The 17,260-nt window shown below is 38.4% G+C and overlaps 1 protein-coding gene across 2 annotated transcripts in view; it reads left to right on the top strand.

The window, feature by feature from the left end:
* Window positions 1–11,981, top strand: part of LOC127451970 (phospholipid-transporting ATPase ABCA3-like) — a 67,037-nt gene extending 55,056 nt beyond the window's left edge. For both annotated transcript variants that reach the window (XM_051717069.1, XM_051717070.1), the window contains 11 exons: window positions 848–1,052; window positions 1,760–1,979; window positions 2,273–2,431; window positions 3,429–3,589; window positions 3,680–3,814; window positions 4,146–4,340; window positions 4,529–4,716; window positions 6,140–6,310; window positions 6,415–6,611; window positions 8,940–9,013; window positions 9,446–11,981. In XM_051717069.1, coding sequence (XP_051573029.1) covers window positions 848–1,052; window positions 1,760–1,979; window positions 2,273–2,431; window positions 3,429–3,589; window positions 3,680–3,814; window positions 4,146–4,340; window positions 4,529–4,716; window positions 6,140–6,310; window positions 6,415–6,611; window positions 8,940–9,013; window positions 9,446–9,577 — 1,837 coding nt within the window. In that variant the 3' untranslated portion in view covers window positions 9,578–11,981. The remainder of the gene's footprint in view (window positions 1–847; window positions 1,053–1,759; window positions 1,980–2,272; window positions 2,432–3,428; window positions 3,590–3,679; window positions 3,815–4,145; window positions 4,341–4,528; window positions 4,717–6,139; window positions 6,311–6,414; window positions 6,612–8,939; window positions 9,014–9,445) is intronic.
* The last annotated feature ends 5,279 nt before the right edge of the window (window positions 11,982–17,260 follow it).

Genomic DNA, 17,260 nt, shown 5'->3' with positions numbered 1-17,260 from the left:
GGGTGCTTTGTTGCAGGAGGGACTGGTGCACTTCACAAAATAGATGGCATCATGAGGAAGGAAAATTATGTGGATATATTGAAGCAACATCTCAAGACATCAGCCAAGAAGTTAAAGCCTGGTCGCAAATTGGTCTTCCAAATGGACAATAACCCCAAGCATACCTCCAAAGTTGTGGCAAAATGGCTTAAGGACAACAAAGTCAAGGTATTGGAGTGGCCATCACAAAGCCCTGACCTCAATTTGATAGAAAATTTGTGGGCAAAACTGAAAAAGCATGTGTGAGCAAGGAGGCCTACAATCCTGACTCAGTTACACCAGTTCTGCCTGGAGGAATGGGACAAAATTCCATCAACTTATTGTGAGAAGCTTGTGAAAGGCTTCCCAAAATGTTTGACCCAAATTAAACAATTTAAAGGCAATGCTGCCAAATACTAACAAAGTGCATGTAAACTTCTGACCCACTGGGAATGTGATGAAAGGAATAAAAGCTGAAATAAATAATTCTCTCTACTATTATTCTGACATTTCACATTCTTAAAATAAAGTAGTGATCCTAACTGACCTAAGACAGGGAATGTTTTCTACAATTAAATGTCAGGAATTGTGTAAAACTGAGTTCAAATGTATTTGGCTAAGGTGTATGTAAACTTCTGACTTCAACTGTATGTTAATCTGCTACCTAGGCAAAAGTAAATCCTAAAATTAGGTCAGTTTAGATTGTATTCATCCAGTGACAGTGAAATTAAGATTTTTAGAGATCTAGTTGCTAAAACATTCTATTCTTACTCACCTTTCATCCTTCTAAGTACCTCGTTGTACATTTTTTCTTGGTTTCTCTCTCCAGGGGTCAGACTGGCTTTGCCATCGCTATAAACCTCATGTATGGCATGGCATCATTGGCCAGCACCTTTGCTCTGCTCCTGGTCTCAGAGCGCTCGGTGAAGTCCAAACATGTGCAGCGGGTCAGCGGGGTCTACCTCTCTAACTTCTGGTTCTCTGCTCTGCTGTGGGACCTTGTCAACTTCCTGTTGCCCTGCCTGCTCATGCTGGTCAGTGTGAACCCTCTTGTGCATTCTGAGCTTTTGACTTCGAAGTAGAACGAATTGTCCCAATTTGTACTTCATAGATCTTAGTCATCAGTTGATGCCAAATTTAATTTGACGTGAATGCAAACAAGACTATGAGGAGTAGAAGTAAAGTCATCTCAATATGTTGTGTTGACTTGAAGTCCAAGGTCACGTCTAATTCCAGGAAGCTGATTTGTGAGTTTTTTTGATCGATTCATTAAAAATACCAGCCTATAAGTGTCATTCATTCGTGAAACAGACTAAACTGGCCGTACTCCATGTGTTGTTGGGTATTAGAAAGAAAAATGTTTGACTATTTATAGTCTTTCTCCCAGTCTTTCTCTCTCATCACATTCAATTCAGACTGTACACTCATGACTTAATTCCTCTTGAGGATGCATTGCTGATCGAGTAGCTACGTGATTCAGTAGTATTGTAGTACAGTGTTCTGTCCACTTGGGCAGTAGAAAGCAGATGTTCAAGACCGTAAACATGAACCGAAAGTCTTAAATCATTTGGTTCCAGTAAAAATAGAACAGGTTCTGAATGAGAACCAATTCTCAAAACCCAACCTTTGATTCAAACTACAGATATACTCCAAATTAGGTCTATGAATTTTAGATTGAGATGCATTCTGCTTAGCTGTTTGTTATTTGTCATCGTTTTCATGCTTAGCTGTTTTCCCTCAGGTGGTGTTTCGGGTGTTTTCTGTGAAAGCGTTTGTAGCAGAAAACCACTTGGTGGATGTGTTGTTATTGTTGCTGCTGTATGGCTGGGCTGTGATTCCACTCATGTACCTGCTAAGCTTCCTGTTCAGCACAGCCGCCACCGCTTACACACGACTCACCATCTTCAACATCATCAGCGGTACCGCTACCTTCCTTGCCGTCACCATCATGACCATACCAGGTGAGACATCCATCCACACTTAGCTTCTTTAAGTATATACAGGGCTTTTTAAATGTCATATTTTGCCAAGATGCTGTTATTGAAGGATGGGGCAATTAAAAACAGTATTACAGCTTACAGAACACCTGCAGCTAAAGGCTCTTTGTCATTTCACATGTGAAGGGGCGTATTCATAAAAGTAATAATGAGCCACAAAAAACAGCTTGATTAATTTTAAGGGTCAGAGAGAGTGGAAAATGGTCATGAACACACAATTATGACTAAATGATAGTGTGACTTCTTCCCCATCTCAGAGCTGAATCTGCAAAATCTCTCCCACCTGCTGGACAAAGTCTTCCTGCTGTTCCCGAATTATTGTCTGGGCATGTCCTTCAGCCAGTTCTACCAGAACTATGAGGTCATCACCTTCTGCACCTCCAGCCCCTTAGCGGAGATCATATGCAAGTTATACAGTGAGTGTCAGAGTAAAAACCCTGGGGGAAAAAAACCTGCACATACACTTTAGGAGTTAAGCCCTATTAACTATAGGTTTTTGTGAAATTTTAGGTACAAAACAGTGCATCTCTAATAATGTCATTTACACAAGTAATACTTATTATTTTGTACATAATATTGTACTGCAAAGATCAATTTTTATTTTTATTTATTTTGTATTTTTGTGTTTAATTTGTTATTCATTTAAAAAATATATATATTTTTTGTTTTGCTTATTTTTTATTTGAGAATTATTTAAAAAAATATTTTTTTCTTCAGCAGCTAAGTTTCAGTATTTTTTGTTTATGTTTAATAAAAATGCATTATTTTTTTATCCAGCGGCTTAAAATGTTTTTGTTTTGCTTTTTCTTTTTTGTGTTTTTTTGCTTATTTTTATATATATATATATATATATATATATATATATATATATATAAATTAAATAGCAATTTTTCATCCATTTGCTAAGTTGTTACAATACGTTTTGTTTATTAAAAAACTAAATTAAAAATCATAATTTTTCATCCAGCGGCTAAGTTGTCACAGTATGTTTTGTTTATTTCTTCTTCTTATTATTATTTTTTAAATCATAGTTTTTTTTTATCCAGCGGCTAAGTTGTTTTTTGCTTTGTTTTGTGTTTTTTGAAACAAATTGGACATTAGAAATTTAGGCATTAGAAATGTATTGGCATGTTATGATTTACTTTTATTTGTGAAGCCCGCAGTATTAAATAGTCTGACCTGACTATTTACTGTTATTTGTTAGGCTATGTATGTCCATGCTAATTATATTATATTGTGTATTTCATTAGGGTGCCGCAATACTAAAAATCATCATTTATTTGTTATAAATGTCTAGTAAACCTTTTAATCTTGTCAGTAACTAAATACTGTATATACTGTATCAACTGACAGACACAAACATGTGACGTCTCTGAGGAGCTAGCAGTGCTTGTTTTTGCTTGTTATCTGCAGACATCACGTATCAAGTGAACTACTTTTCTTTGGAGGAGCCTGGTGTGGGGCGCTTCCTGGTGGCCATGTTCCTGCAGGGTGTGGTCTTCATCGCCCTGGTCTTCCTCATTGAGCTCCAGTTCATCCACATCCTCCTAAACCTCTGCAGGAGACGCAGGAAGGTGAGAGAGGAAATATTTCTGTCGTATTAAAAGTGGCACCATTGTTTGAATGCCCATAGTCACATTGGTGGACGTGTGTTTGTTTGTTAGACTCTGCTGCTGGCAGAAGAAGCTCTGCAGCCTGAGGACAGAGATGTTGCAGAGGAGAGGAAAAGAGTTTTGGATTGTCAGCCAGTGATTGAGTCTATGGTGGGCAGCCCACTCATCCTGCATGAGCTCAGCAAGGTATACACGCAAACTAATAAGATTAATTATGTTTAATTCTGGTACACTTGTAAAACACATTTTAAATGTAATAATGCATTTCCCAAATTTGACATTAAAATGGATTCATTATATTCTGGGGAATTTTTAACAACATCACAATTCCATCTATCAATAAATGATGTCGAAAGACCATTAAATTGTTCTATTTATCAAAAAATTCAGATGGGACTTTCAAGGTCAACATGAAACAGCATTCACAATGCATTTGTTTTACCATCACATTTTTCTTTATAGAAATTAATGATAAAATCCATTATTTTACTTGAGATCTGTGGTTATGTTACACTAGGTGTACTCAGGAGGGCAGTCGCTGTTAGCAGTGGATCGCTTGTCCCTGGCTGTCGGGAAGGGTGAGTGCTTTGGTTTGCTTGGATTTAATGGGGCAGGAAAGACCACGACATTCAAAATGCTGACTGGAGATGAAAGCATAACTTCAGGGGATGCCTTCATTGATGGCTACAGCATCATCCGAGATGTGAAAAAGGTATTTTATCTTTAACATTAGATATTGACATATGAATACTTGGATATTTAATCATAGTCCGCACAAGTGAATCTCTGACAAAAATGTAGTGTTCTGGCAAATGTTTGTGGCAAAGTTTTGAAAAACTTTGCAAGGAATGGTATAACGTTTAATACAGCAATAAATAAGAATGAATTGGGCATCCACAGGTGCAGCAGAGAATCGGCTACTGTCCTCAATTTGATGCGGTGTTGGATCACATGACAGGGCGAGAAACACTGAGCATGTACGCCAGACTGAGGGGAATCCCCGAAAAATACGTCTCAGCCTGTGTAGAAAATGTCCTGCGCTCACTGTTGCTTGAACCTTACGCTGACAAACTTGTCCGCAGCTACAGGTATGAACATAATCCCAGAGAGATGGAGAGAGGAAGGTTGGTTGGTAAGAATGGATGATGGATCTTTAAAAATGATGGATGGATGGATGGTTAGATATGATGGATGGATGGATGGATGGTTGGTTGGTTGGTTGTTTGGATGGATGGATTGTGAAATACGATGGATGGTAAGATATGATGGATGGAAGGTTAGATACGATGGATGGATGGATGGTTAGATACGATGGATGGATGGATTTTTAGAGACGATGGATGGATTTTTAGATACGGTGGATGGAAGGTTAGATACGGTGGATGGAAGGTTAGATACGGTGGATGGATGGTTAGATACGATGGATGGAAGGTTAGATACGGTGGATGGAAGGTTAAATACGGTGGATGGAAGGTTAGATATGATGGATGGAAGGTAAGATATGATGGATGGTTAGATGGATGGTTGGTTGGATGGATGGATTGTAAAATACGATGGATGGTTAGATACGATGGATGGATGGTTAGATACGATGGATGGAAGGTAAGATACGATGGATGGAAGGTAAGATACGATGGATGGAAAGTTAGATCCATGGTTAGATATGGTGGATGGATGGATAAACACGATGGATGGATGGTTAGGTACAGTAGATGGATAAATGGATGGATAGATATAATGGATGGATGGTTAGATATAACGGAACGTTAGACATAATGGATGGACGAATGGTTATATTTGATGAATGGGATAGTAAGATATGATGGGAGGATGGTTAGATGGATGGAGGGTAAGATATGATGGATAATGGATGGTTAGATAAGATGGAAGGATAGTTGTATATGATGGATGGTTAAATATAATGAATGGATGGATGGTTGAATATGATAGATGGATGGTTAGATTTGATGGATGGTTAGATACTATGGGTGGATGTTTAGATATGATGGATGGATATTTAGATATGATGAATGGTTAGATACGATGGATGCATGTTTAAATATGATGGATGTTAGATTTAATGGATAGATGGTTAGATATGATGGATGTTTAGATATATTGGATTGATGGATGTATGATTAGATATGATGGATAAATAGTTAGATATGTTGGATGGTTAGATGGATGTTTAGATATGATGGATGGATGTTTAGATATGATGGATGGATGTTTAGATATGATGGATGTTTAGATATATTGGATTGATGGATGTATGATTAGATATGATGGATAAATAGTTAGATATGTTGAGTGGTTAGATGGATAGTTAGATATGATGGATGGATGTTTAGATATGATGGATGGATGTTTAGATATGATGGATGGATGGTTAGATTTGATGGATAGTTTGATGCGATCGTTAGACATGATGGATGGATGGTTAATATATAATGGATAAATAGCTGGATATGATGCATGGATGGTTAAGTTCTCTATCGCTCCTCTGCACAGTGGTGGCAATAAGAGGAAGTTGAGTGCAGGCATGGCTTTGATCGGCGGTCCGCCCGTGATTTTCCTGGATGAGCCGTCCACTGGCATGGACCCTGTGGCCAGACGCCTGCTGTGGGATGCAATTACACGCACCAGAGAGTCTGGCAAAGCCATCATTATAACCTCACACAGGTCAGTCATGCACCACCAGACTCATGCAGATATGAACTCATGAAATGCAAAGCGAGTGATTATGCAGATCGAACCATGTGTCCATTGTGTGTCTCTCTCTGCAGTATGGAGGAGTGTGAGGCATTGTGTACACGGCTGGCTGTCATGGTGAACGGTCAGTTCAAATGTCTGGGCAGCCCACAGCACCTGAAGAGCAAATTTGGGAGTGGCTACACGCTGCTGGCTAAAGTCCACATTGAGACAGATTTAGAGGAAATGGACCTTCAGCTCTTTAAAGACTTCATTGAAAGCACCTTTCCAGGTACTGTATGGAGAACACATTTTTCACCCAATATGGAATGCCCAATTCCCAAGTCCTCGTGGTCACGTAGTGATTTGCCTCAATCCGGGTGGCGGAGGATGAATCCCAGTTGCCCCCGCGTCTGAGACCGTCAACCCATGCATCTTATCACGTGGCTTGTTGAGCACGTTGCCACGGAGACATAGCACGTGTGGAGACTTCACGGCATCCACCGCGGCATCCGCGTTCAACTCACCACGCGCCCCCACCGAGTACGAACCACATTATAGCGAACACGAGGAGGTTACCCCATGTGACTCTACCCTCCCAAGCAACCAGGCCAATTTGGTTGCTTAGGAGACCTGGCTGGAGTCACTCAGCATGCCCTGGGATTCGAACTAGCGAACTCCAGGGGTGGTAGCCAGCGTCTTTTACCACTGAGCTACCCAGGACCCCACATTTTGAATTTCTTAACTAGTTCTGGGGGGGGGGTGGTCCTTTCTTCCCAATTTGGAATGCCCAATTCCCAATGTGCTCTAAGTCCTCATGGTGGCGTAGTGACTCGCCTCAATCTGGGTGGCAGAGGTCGAATCTCAGTTGCCTCCGCGCCTGAGACCGTCAATCTGCGCATCTTATCACGTGGCTCATTGAGCGCGTTACCACAGAGACCTAGCACGTGTGGAGGCTTCATGCTATTCTCCGCAGCATCCACGCACAACTCACCATGCGCCCCACCGAGAGCGAGAACCACATTATAGTGACCACGAGGAGGTTAACCCAACGTGATTCTACCCACCCTAGCAACCAGGCCAATTGGTTGCTTAGGAAGCCTGACTGAAGTCACTCAGCACGCCCTGGATTCGAACTTGCGACTCCAGGTGTGGTAGTCGGTGTCTTTACTTGCTGAGGTACCCAGGCCCCCCACTGATATCAATTCTTAAAATCCCAAGATTGATCTTTCACTTTATGCGCTACACTCTACAATGCGAGTAAATCATTTGCATATGCAACCAAATTTTGTCCTATGCGACTAAAAAGTTCTTTGATTAGCCACTGGCTGTTAAACTTTACTCAGATTTCACTCACCATGATTGAGTAGTATATTGGTGAAGAAGTTCAGCACTGAGATCCTTTCACTGCATGTTGAGAGTAAAAGTTTGGTTTCACTCATTCCATGTAATGTGTGTCCAAAGATGAGATCCACACAATCCATTTGTCATTGAATAATGACTCTTTAAGTACTCTTTGTTTTTTTTTTGTTTTTTTTTTTTGTTTTGTTTTTTTGTTTTTTTACAGTCGGTTGATCATCAAAAAACTTAAAATATAGAAATAATTGTAATCACACATTGCACGTAAGCCGTGTGGCTCAACCAAAACACTTCTGTGAGACACTCGCTGAGCTGCCGCTATTCTTAAAGAGACAGTACCGTTTTAGCACTTGTTCTACATATACTTGTAATTAAAACAACTTAGGCATGTTAACAATAAACGTAACTAATTATATATATATATATATATATATATATATGCACACACACAAAATGTAATATACTGTGTGCAATTTCAAGACATCATATTTATTAAGGGGCCTGGGTAGCTCAGCAAATAAAGACGCTGACTACCATACCTGGAATCGCAAGTTCGAATCCAGGGCCTGCTGAGTGACTCCAGTCAGGCTTCCTTAGCAACCAATTGGCCCGGTTGCTAGGGTGGGTAAAGTCACATTGGGGTAACCTCGTCGTGGTCACTTTAATGTGGTTCTCGCTCTCGGTGGGGCGCGTGGTGAGTTATGCATGGATGCCGCGGAGAATAGCTTGAAGCCTCCACGTGCGCTACGTCTCCGCGGTAACATGCTCAACAAGCCACGTGATAAGATGCACGGATTGACTGTCTCAGACATGGAGGCAACTGAGATTCATCCTCCGCCACCCGGATTGAGGCGAGTCACTACGCCACCACAAGGACTTAGAGCGCATTGGGAATTGGGCATTCCAAATTGGGGAGAAAAGGAGAGAAAAAAAAAAACAGACATCATATTTATTGATGGAATACATGGATACATTTGTAAAAAAAAAAAAAAAAAAAAAAAATGTAGAGCTAAAATGTGACCAATATGATGAAATACTAATGATAAAATTAATATTTCATAATAGTCCCCCTATATAATTAACAGCATTAGCTGAGAGAGAATTTCTTTAATAGATATTATAACTGAAATATTCCCAAATGAAGCGGAATCGAATCAAAATCAGAATCAAATTGAGATCTTGTGAATCGGAACCGAATTGGGAAATCTGTATCAATACACAACCCTATTCTGTAACACCTTATCTTTTATGGTTCTCACAGGAAGTTTACTAAAGGATGAACATCAGGGAATGGTGCACTACCACCTGACTGACAAATCCCTTACCTGGGCACAGGTGAGTCTCTTATACACATATTCTAATCATTCTGGTAATCACAATGGGTTTGTTAGGAATGGCATACTATCATACTATTCATTTATTTTTGCAGTATGCGGTATGTATACTGAGCACAGTATGCCAGTGTGCAGTATACAAAAGAGAACACCGCTAGAACAAGGCGCTTTGACTTGACCTTCCATTTTCATTGCAACAAATCTAATCTAATTCTTGACTTATTATTTAATCAGCTTGGCAAACAGTACACAAAACAAAACATATTTAAAATAACCATAGTTATTTCTAAGATGATAGCTGGACAGCACTTGCAGAATTACATTTTGTGAGGTCAGTTTGAACGTTTGTTGTCGCTGTTTAAAAAATCACATTATGATAGTCTTTTATTCCGAACAAAAATGTCTCATTTCTAACATGCACGTCTTCGTTCAGGTGTTTGGGGTTTTGGAAACAGCCAAAGAAAAGTACCGCATCGAGGACTACTGCGTGAGTCAGATCTCTCTGGAGCAGGTGTTCCTCAGCTTCGCTCAGTTTCAGCACTGTTCCGAGAGTCACAGGAAATGACACGCTACAGTGCAGAAGGGGGCACTCAGGCGCTCCTCGAATTCATCTCCATCTGTTGAATGGGAGGTACAGCCTGGGCTAACTGACCCTCTGGAGTCACACCACAAGACTGCTCAGGTGTCTATCTTCAGATGCACATCTGTAACATGATCATACACACATAAAAACACTCCCAGACTCAACTACTGTGTCGAATGGAAGCAGGACCACTAACCTACAATCTTGGCCAGTCGATTAACCGTATAGGGTGTTTATTAAAGTCTGTGTTCGTGTGTTTGCGAGCAGTTTGAGTTTGAATGGGAAGTCCGTCACATCAACTGATACCGTCCTCAAAGGTGCATCTTGCGTCACTGTGTCCTGACTTTGAATTTTAATTGGTGGGTACGTGCGCCACTAGGCCTGCAATGAAAAGATGTTTTTTCATTATTTGTGAGTGTGACAGGCAAAATGTTGTTTGTGTGCACTTGTGTATGATCGTTCTATTATTTATGAATGTCTATTTTTATTGATTTTTGTCCACTTGTTTTCAGCTGTGGTCTTAACGCAGAAGGTACAGTACGTGTTATTCGCCCCTTACTGATAAAATATGCAAAAAAGGTGGAAATGTTTCTAAATATGGGATGTCCAGAACAAGAATACGAAATAAGTCTAAGAACATGTTGCACTTTTGGGATTTGCAGTGTTATAGGATATGAAATAAATGAAAAAAAGTTATTAATTTTTTAGAATATCATTAACTGAAGAATTTATACGATAACTTTGTTCCACCTTGTCTAGTCACTTCAATTTTGCATCACAGTCAGGTATCAATTTTTCATGCAGAAAATCATTGTGGAAAATAGATTCCTCTTAAAATTTGTATTGCAACATAACATTTAGATACAACTTTTTTTCTATTAAAAAATGCGAAATCACTCATTCTCCAAAGAAACGTTCCATTCATTTTTCAAACAAAACATAGTTTGAAAAAGACACTTGTTTGTTCTCTCAACATTTCCAATTGAGATTGAGACAGATTTTTTTTGTATTATTGTGTAATGGTCGGATGGATGGATTATCCTCTGTTTCGGGATTCTTGTAAAAGCAATGGACAAATTTAATTCTAACCAGTGTGACATGGGCTTTTCGTAGATGAACACTAGAGGGCATACAGTGCCTTCATTTATGTCCACGTCAAACTCAACGTCTCTTTAGATGCACTAAATGTCCAATTTGATCAGGACCTGTCATGGAGAAAAATCGACAATATTTACTGATGTCTTGTTAACAGATGCTTTTTTTTTAGTTGACGCCAACACACTATTCCAACTTTATCCTGCTGTGTTTATGTTTGAATCTGATGTTCATTTGCACTATAAATGTGGACCAATTCACACTTTTTGAAGGATCCATCAAAACGAGCATGCAGTCCATTAGGCGTGAAGTATCGTAAAGCAAGAGGGTTACTTTTAAGATTAGTTTCTAACTAGGGCCTCATGATTAACGTCTAATCACGTTCAATTCAATGAAACAATTTACAAAAAGTAGATTTTTTTTTTTTTTGGGAAAAATTTTAACCAACATTTTTTCTGCTTGTGTTTCACGAATGAGGCCCAGTTTATATAAGAATGGTCTTACAAATGATTTGCACAGACATTTGTTCTTGTGTTTGGTGAATGAGGTCAAAGACAATACCTAAGGCTGATCTTCTGCTTTGAGGCCTTGCCTTAAGAAGAAGCCATTTCTAAAGTAGCGTCACCCTGTGGTTCATCGTGTGAAGTGACTTCACCATTCCTTTATTAAGAAAGAAGAGCCGCCAAGCTAATTTCTCAAATATATTGCACATTGTTATGCTAGGTTTCCTCTTTAGCACACTGAGTCAATATTGAGTCAGATTGTAAGACGTCAAGAGTCTTCGACATCACTATATCCGTGTGGCACCCTTCTAAAAAACTGTCTTTGATGGGAAGTGGGGCGGATGTTTCGCAGGCAGTACTGACATCGCTTTAACTTGCCTTGATCTATTTTTCCGTCCAGATTCGTGTTAATTGAATGTACTTTCTTAGCCAAGGGGGAAAACATGGGCTTATTTGTCACCTTAACCCTGTACAAACTGACATACTGTTGATAAAATAGGGCTTTAAGGTGACTTGACCACAGATTGTCTCTTTCTATGGTTTTGTCGTTAATTAGTCTGTTTTTCATGCGTTTGCACAGTGCAATGGCTGTCGTGTCTGAACTGCTTGTTATGAAACTGAAATACTGCATTTTGAGGGCAGAGAAGGCAAAGTTGAAAATGTTCATCATGACAATGTTGATTTAAATGGAAAATGTACCATAATGCAAAAAGGAATTATAATCTTGTGTACTGTATCACTAAATTAACCTTGTGTACAATGTAAGTAACATTTTTTTTTTTTTTTTTATTAAATCTGCCTTATGCAAAGGAATTTATGTAGTAGTTTTTTTGTGAATATTATGTTGTGTTGACTATTTTGGTGATAAAGATAAACCAACTGTCCATTTAATGGCCAGCTTTATAACTTCAGGTGTTTAAAGTACTATACTTACAGTAAGTATTATTTTGGGGAATTCAAGTACTATTGAAGCTGAACGTGTAGTCTACTATTCTCAATTACATTGGAAAGGTCAAAACCATACTTGCGTACTATACTGTATATACAGTAGGATGTTATTTATCTTACTGAGCTAGTCAATCAATCGAATTTTATGTATATTTTATTTAAAACAGCCAATTAAATCAATTTTTACTGTGAAATTGAATTGGCCTCTGCAGGTCACCAGGGTTTTAATTATCCACAAAATGTCTATTTTACTTTTTAAAAAGTGCTCTGTATATTTTTAATAAAGTTTCAAAAATGAAGCTAAAATACTTCTAAAATGTATTTATGACCAAAGTGCAACCAGGCCACAACGTTTTGTTTACATTTTTTTTAACTGAACAAAACTTGATTCAGCGCAGACCTGTGCCAGCAGCGGGGAATTTACCACTCCTGTTAATCATTTCACTCAAAATACATTTTATTTTATATTTTGGATTTTTTCCCTCAATTTGGAATGCCCAATTCCCAATGCGCTCTAAGTCCTTCGTGGTGGCATAGTGACTCGCCTCAATCCGGGTGGCGGAGGACGAATCTTTTTTTTTTTTTTTTTTTTTTTTTAAATGCGTATGTGGCAAAAACTTGTCATGACTTGTACAACGTAGGTATGATTGCTGAGTGCTTCTCAACTGATTTTGCCTCAGGACAGAGCACATTCAGGACTAAAGGTATGATTTTGGCTAGGTAGACCTACTTAAAATATCGACACAGTTCCCATACTAAAGTACAATTTCTCTGTACATTTTACACCCCTGTTTAAATTCCAGTAAAGTTTCTGAAACTCTAAACTGCTATTTAATGCCATTATTGTCCTTGATGTATCATCAGATATTGACCTCAAATCTGTCGACACGAAGCACCAAAACATATTTTACTGCCTCAGAATTTCCATTAACCCTTCACACATTGAGTAATAAAAGCATCCACCCATGTTAAAGGAGGTCAGTATACTGTATATATATTTATATATGGTTGTCCGAGGTGATAAAATTGAGAAATCCCTTAAACTACTTGTGTAGTGTAATCTGTGTACATGTTGGTTTCATACATTTTTTTAAAACATTTATAGCATTTTCTAAAAAAATGTATTTGAATGATTAGCAAGTAAAAGTTTTTTAAATACTTGTACCTTGAATACAGTGTATACAACTTAATCCTTAATTTCAAAAAAGGTTTTCATACATATTATTCAAGGTAAAAAAAAAAAAAAATTATTTTACAAATATTGTGCATTTTTTAGTAAATAATATTAAGATTTTTTTTATTTTATTTTTTTTATTTTTATGGTTACTCCATGTCAAAATGACAAAATGGTTTAATGGCTTATATTTTATTTAAAAACAATAACAAAAGATTATTCTGCACTACTTATGCCAACATTTATTTTTTCAAGATTTTCAGCTTTTAATGAGACTTTGATTTATTTTATTTTATTTATTTATTTATTTTACTGTCTCCGGTTTTTTATTTTAAGCCCCAGAAAAATATCAAAATGACTTTGAACTCAAGACTTCAAAACATGTTCATCATCAAGAGGTTTATTCAAGTAGCCTAATTATTTGTTTGAATTGCTTTTTGATGTATTTGAATAATTTTACAGACCTTGACAAAAAATTGAGCGTCTATATATATATATATAATTTTTTATTCTATTTAAAAAAAATTTTTTAAAACACTGCATCTTTTTTGTTATTTTGACCAGTTGTCATTTTCTGCAAATAAGTGCTCTAAATGACCATATTTATATTAGGAATTTGGGAGAAATGTTGTCAGTACTTTATAGAATAAAACAAAAATGTTCATTTCACTCAAACACATACCTATAAATAGTAAATCCAGAGAAACTGAACATTTTGCAGTGGTCTCATTTTTTCCACAGCTGTATATACACCGATCAGTCACAACATTAAAACCACCTGCCTAAAATTGTGTAGGTCTCCCTCGTGCCACCAAAACAGCTCCAACCCGCATCTCAGAACAGCATTCAGAGATGATATTCTTCTCACCACAATTGTAATCAGCAGTTACAGAAATACTCAAACCAGCCCATCTGGCACCAACAATCATGCCATGGTCCAAATCACTGAGATCACATTTTCTTTCCCCATTCTGATGGTTGATGTGAACATTAACTGAAGCTCCTGACCCATATCTGCATGATTTTATGCACTGCACTGCTGCCACATGATTGGCTGATTAGATAATCGCATGGATGATTGTTGGTGCCAGATGGGCTGGTTTGAGTATTTCTGGGATTTTCACACACAACAGTCTCTAAAATTTACTCAGAATGGTGCCAAAAACAAAAAACATCCAGTGAGCGGCAGTTCTGTGGATGGAAACACCTTGTTGATGAGAGAGGTCAACAGAGAATGGTCAGACTGGTTTGAACTGACAAAGTCTATCGTAACTCAGATAACCACTCTGTACAATTGTGGTGAGAAGAATATCATCTCCTAATGCTATTCTGAGATGCGGGTTGGCGCTGTTTTGGAGGCACGAGGGGGACCTACACAATATTAGGCAGGTGGCTTTAATGTTGTGGCTGATCGGTGTATACTGTATATACACACACACTGGTGCAGCTTGAAGAAGATATTTTATTGTAGCATATGGACCTAGGGACTGTCTTTCACTGTTTTTTTGAAAACAAGACTAGTCTGGGGCTGTCCAAGAAAGACCGATATCCATATGGCACCTCGAATAATATTTTGAAAACATATGAGAATGTATTTGATTGTCTGGACCAGTTAATGCATATTACACGTTACATCTTAAACCGTCTATTGAAAGATAGATTTGCCTCTAGCAAAAGAAGATTAGCCAGCATTATCCTGTCAGAGAGCGCAGGCAAGCAGGTGAGAAGTCACTGTGGTTTGATGTGTGACAGAGGTAACAGACACACTGGGACGGAGTTCATGACTTGACATGACATGAACTTTATGTTCACAGAGATTTTCTGTGTCCCAATTTGACTCGCATACAGACAGTGCTTGAAGTGGAAGAAAAAAGTGCAGGTACTCTCCTTGTTAGTATTAAACTTGATTTTTTTGGGTAAATAAATGATACTGTTTTTGTTGAGTTATTGTTCATGAAAACTGAAGAAGAACATTTAGATCTGCTAAAGTCTGTATCTTTGACAATATCAACCCACATAATAGAACAATGTCAATCTAATGTAAAACTGTCTTTTTACACAAATTAAATGTAGCCTAAAACAGCATTATGTCTGTTTTTTAATTGTTATAAATTTTATTAGCCTCCCATTCAATGATGGGACAATTAGCCTTTCCATGTCCTGCATATATGATGCATTTGCACACAGAAGACAGATACTTGTGCAGATAATCATCAGTAAACGGAGAACAAACTGATTTGATGATGTTCCAGATTGTGAATGCTGACACATCTAAATGTAGAACTGAACGCTGTCAGGATATGTACATAGGCAGGTTCAGTGACACTTCACATAATCTTTTTACAAGCACTACAGAAAAGAATGGAGAATGTAAAGTCAATTTTACTGTGGGCGTTTTCCAAACTGCATTTATGCGCCTTTGAAGAGCACTTCGGGAAGGGAACGCCACTCGAATGGTTGTTCCGAACAAAAGTAAGAAAGTTAATTATTTCACAAAGGGCCCTTTCACAAGACTTTTAGTGAAGGCTACATTTCAACTGTGATGTCATGCTCCCTTCAGAGTGCCCACATCAAGAGCTCTGTCTGTCGTAGTGAGTAGGGCATAGGGATGATCACCTTCGTGATTCACATTTAATTGAAGGTTCAATTTTCATCATCGATTTACCTTTTGTGAAAAGAGGTAGTGCATATAAGCTGACCACTTCTGTAACAGCTTTGACATTCTTTTTAAGTCTGTAGTTTTGATTGCACCCAGCAGCTAAACAATTTGCATAAATGCATTTGATTGAATAAGACACGATAAAATGCGCTTACCTAAAAGTTGCTGGTTCATGTTTTGGAGAAGAGTGTAACTAAACTATGCCCAGACAAGCTTCAACACGTGCACTCCTGATTGTCCGGAATTGGACCACGGATCACTTGATGACCACCGATGCTGTTGCACGTGTTGAGTGCTGTTAAACTCACCGCTGAGTTTTGTGTAGAGAGCACTCGGATGTTTACCACGATTTTATCAAAATCAATTGGAAGGTCAGATAAAAGTGATTGGCGGGCATCATCAAATCACTGACTTACATTAAATAAAGACATTACATCGTGCTGGGAGACTCTGAGAAGTGGTTGTACGCAAGAAAAACTGCCGGTACTCTGTAGACAAAATTAGAGAAGTGAAGGTCCTGCGTACCGTTGAGTACCCGCCCACTTCAAGCATTGCACACAGGTAAAGTGGGACCCTATTTTGACATTGAGTTTAAAGGAATGGTTCACCCAAAAATGAAAATTCTCTCATTCGCTTACCCTGATGCCATCCCTGATGTGTATGACTGTCTTTCTTCAGCAGAACACAAATGAAGATTTTTAGAATATAGAGCTCTGACAGTTCCTTATAATTGAAGCGCAGGGGTGCCAGCACTTTGATGGTCCAAAAGTCATATTTAGGCAGCATAAAAGTAATCCACACGACTCCAGTCGATCAGTTAATGTCTTCTGAAGCAGTAAATAAATCGATAATTAAAATGTTATCAACTTTTAAAAAGTGCTTCCAGCAGCTGACGCGAAGCGTGATGTAAGCGCTTCGGCGAGTACACGTGAGAATTCGGAAGTGCCGCTTATTTACAACAGGAGAACGAACGTCACGTGAGAGTTCGGCCATTTCAAACCACATCAGAGCCTTGGATGGAAGCGCCGATTTAAAGTTAAAAACGTTTCAGTTATCCACTTGTTTCTTACATAAACCTATCGATTCACTTCAGAAGACATTCATTGATCGACTGGAGTTGCATGGATTACTTTTATGCTGCCTAAATATGACTTTTGGACCGTCGAAGTGCTGGCACATGTGTGCTTCCATTATAAGGACCTGACAGAGCACTATCTTCTAAAAATCTTCATTTGTGTTCTGCTGAAGAAAGACAGTCATACACATCTGGGATGGCATCAGGGATA

The sequence above is a fragment of the Myxocyprinus asiaticus genome, chromosome 14 (assembly GCF_019703515.2).
Source record: "Myxocyprinus asiaticus isolate MX2 ecotype Aquarium Trade chromosome 14, UBuf_Myxa_2, whole genome shotgun sequence".
In the NCBI taxonomy this organism is placed as follows: domain Eukaryota; kingdom Metazoa; phylum Chordata; class Actinopteri; order Cypriniformes; family Catostomidae; genus Myxocyprinus; species Myxocyprinus asiaticus.
The sequence above is the reverse complement of the archived record's forward strand: the minus strand, read 5'-3'. Positions and strand labels throughout refer to the sequence as shown.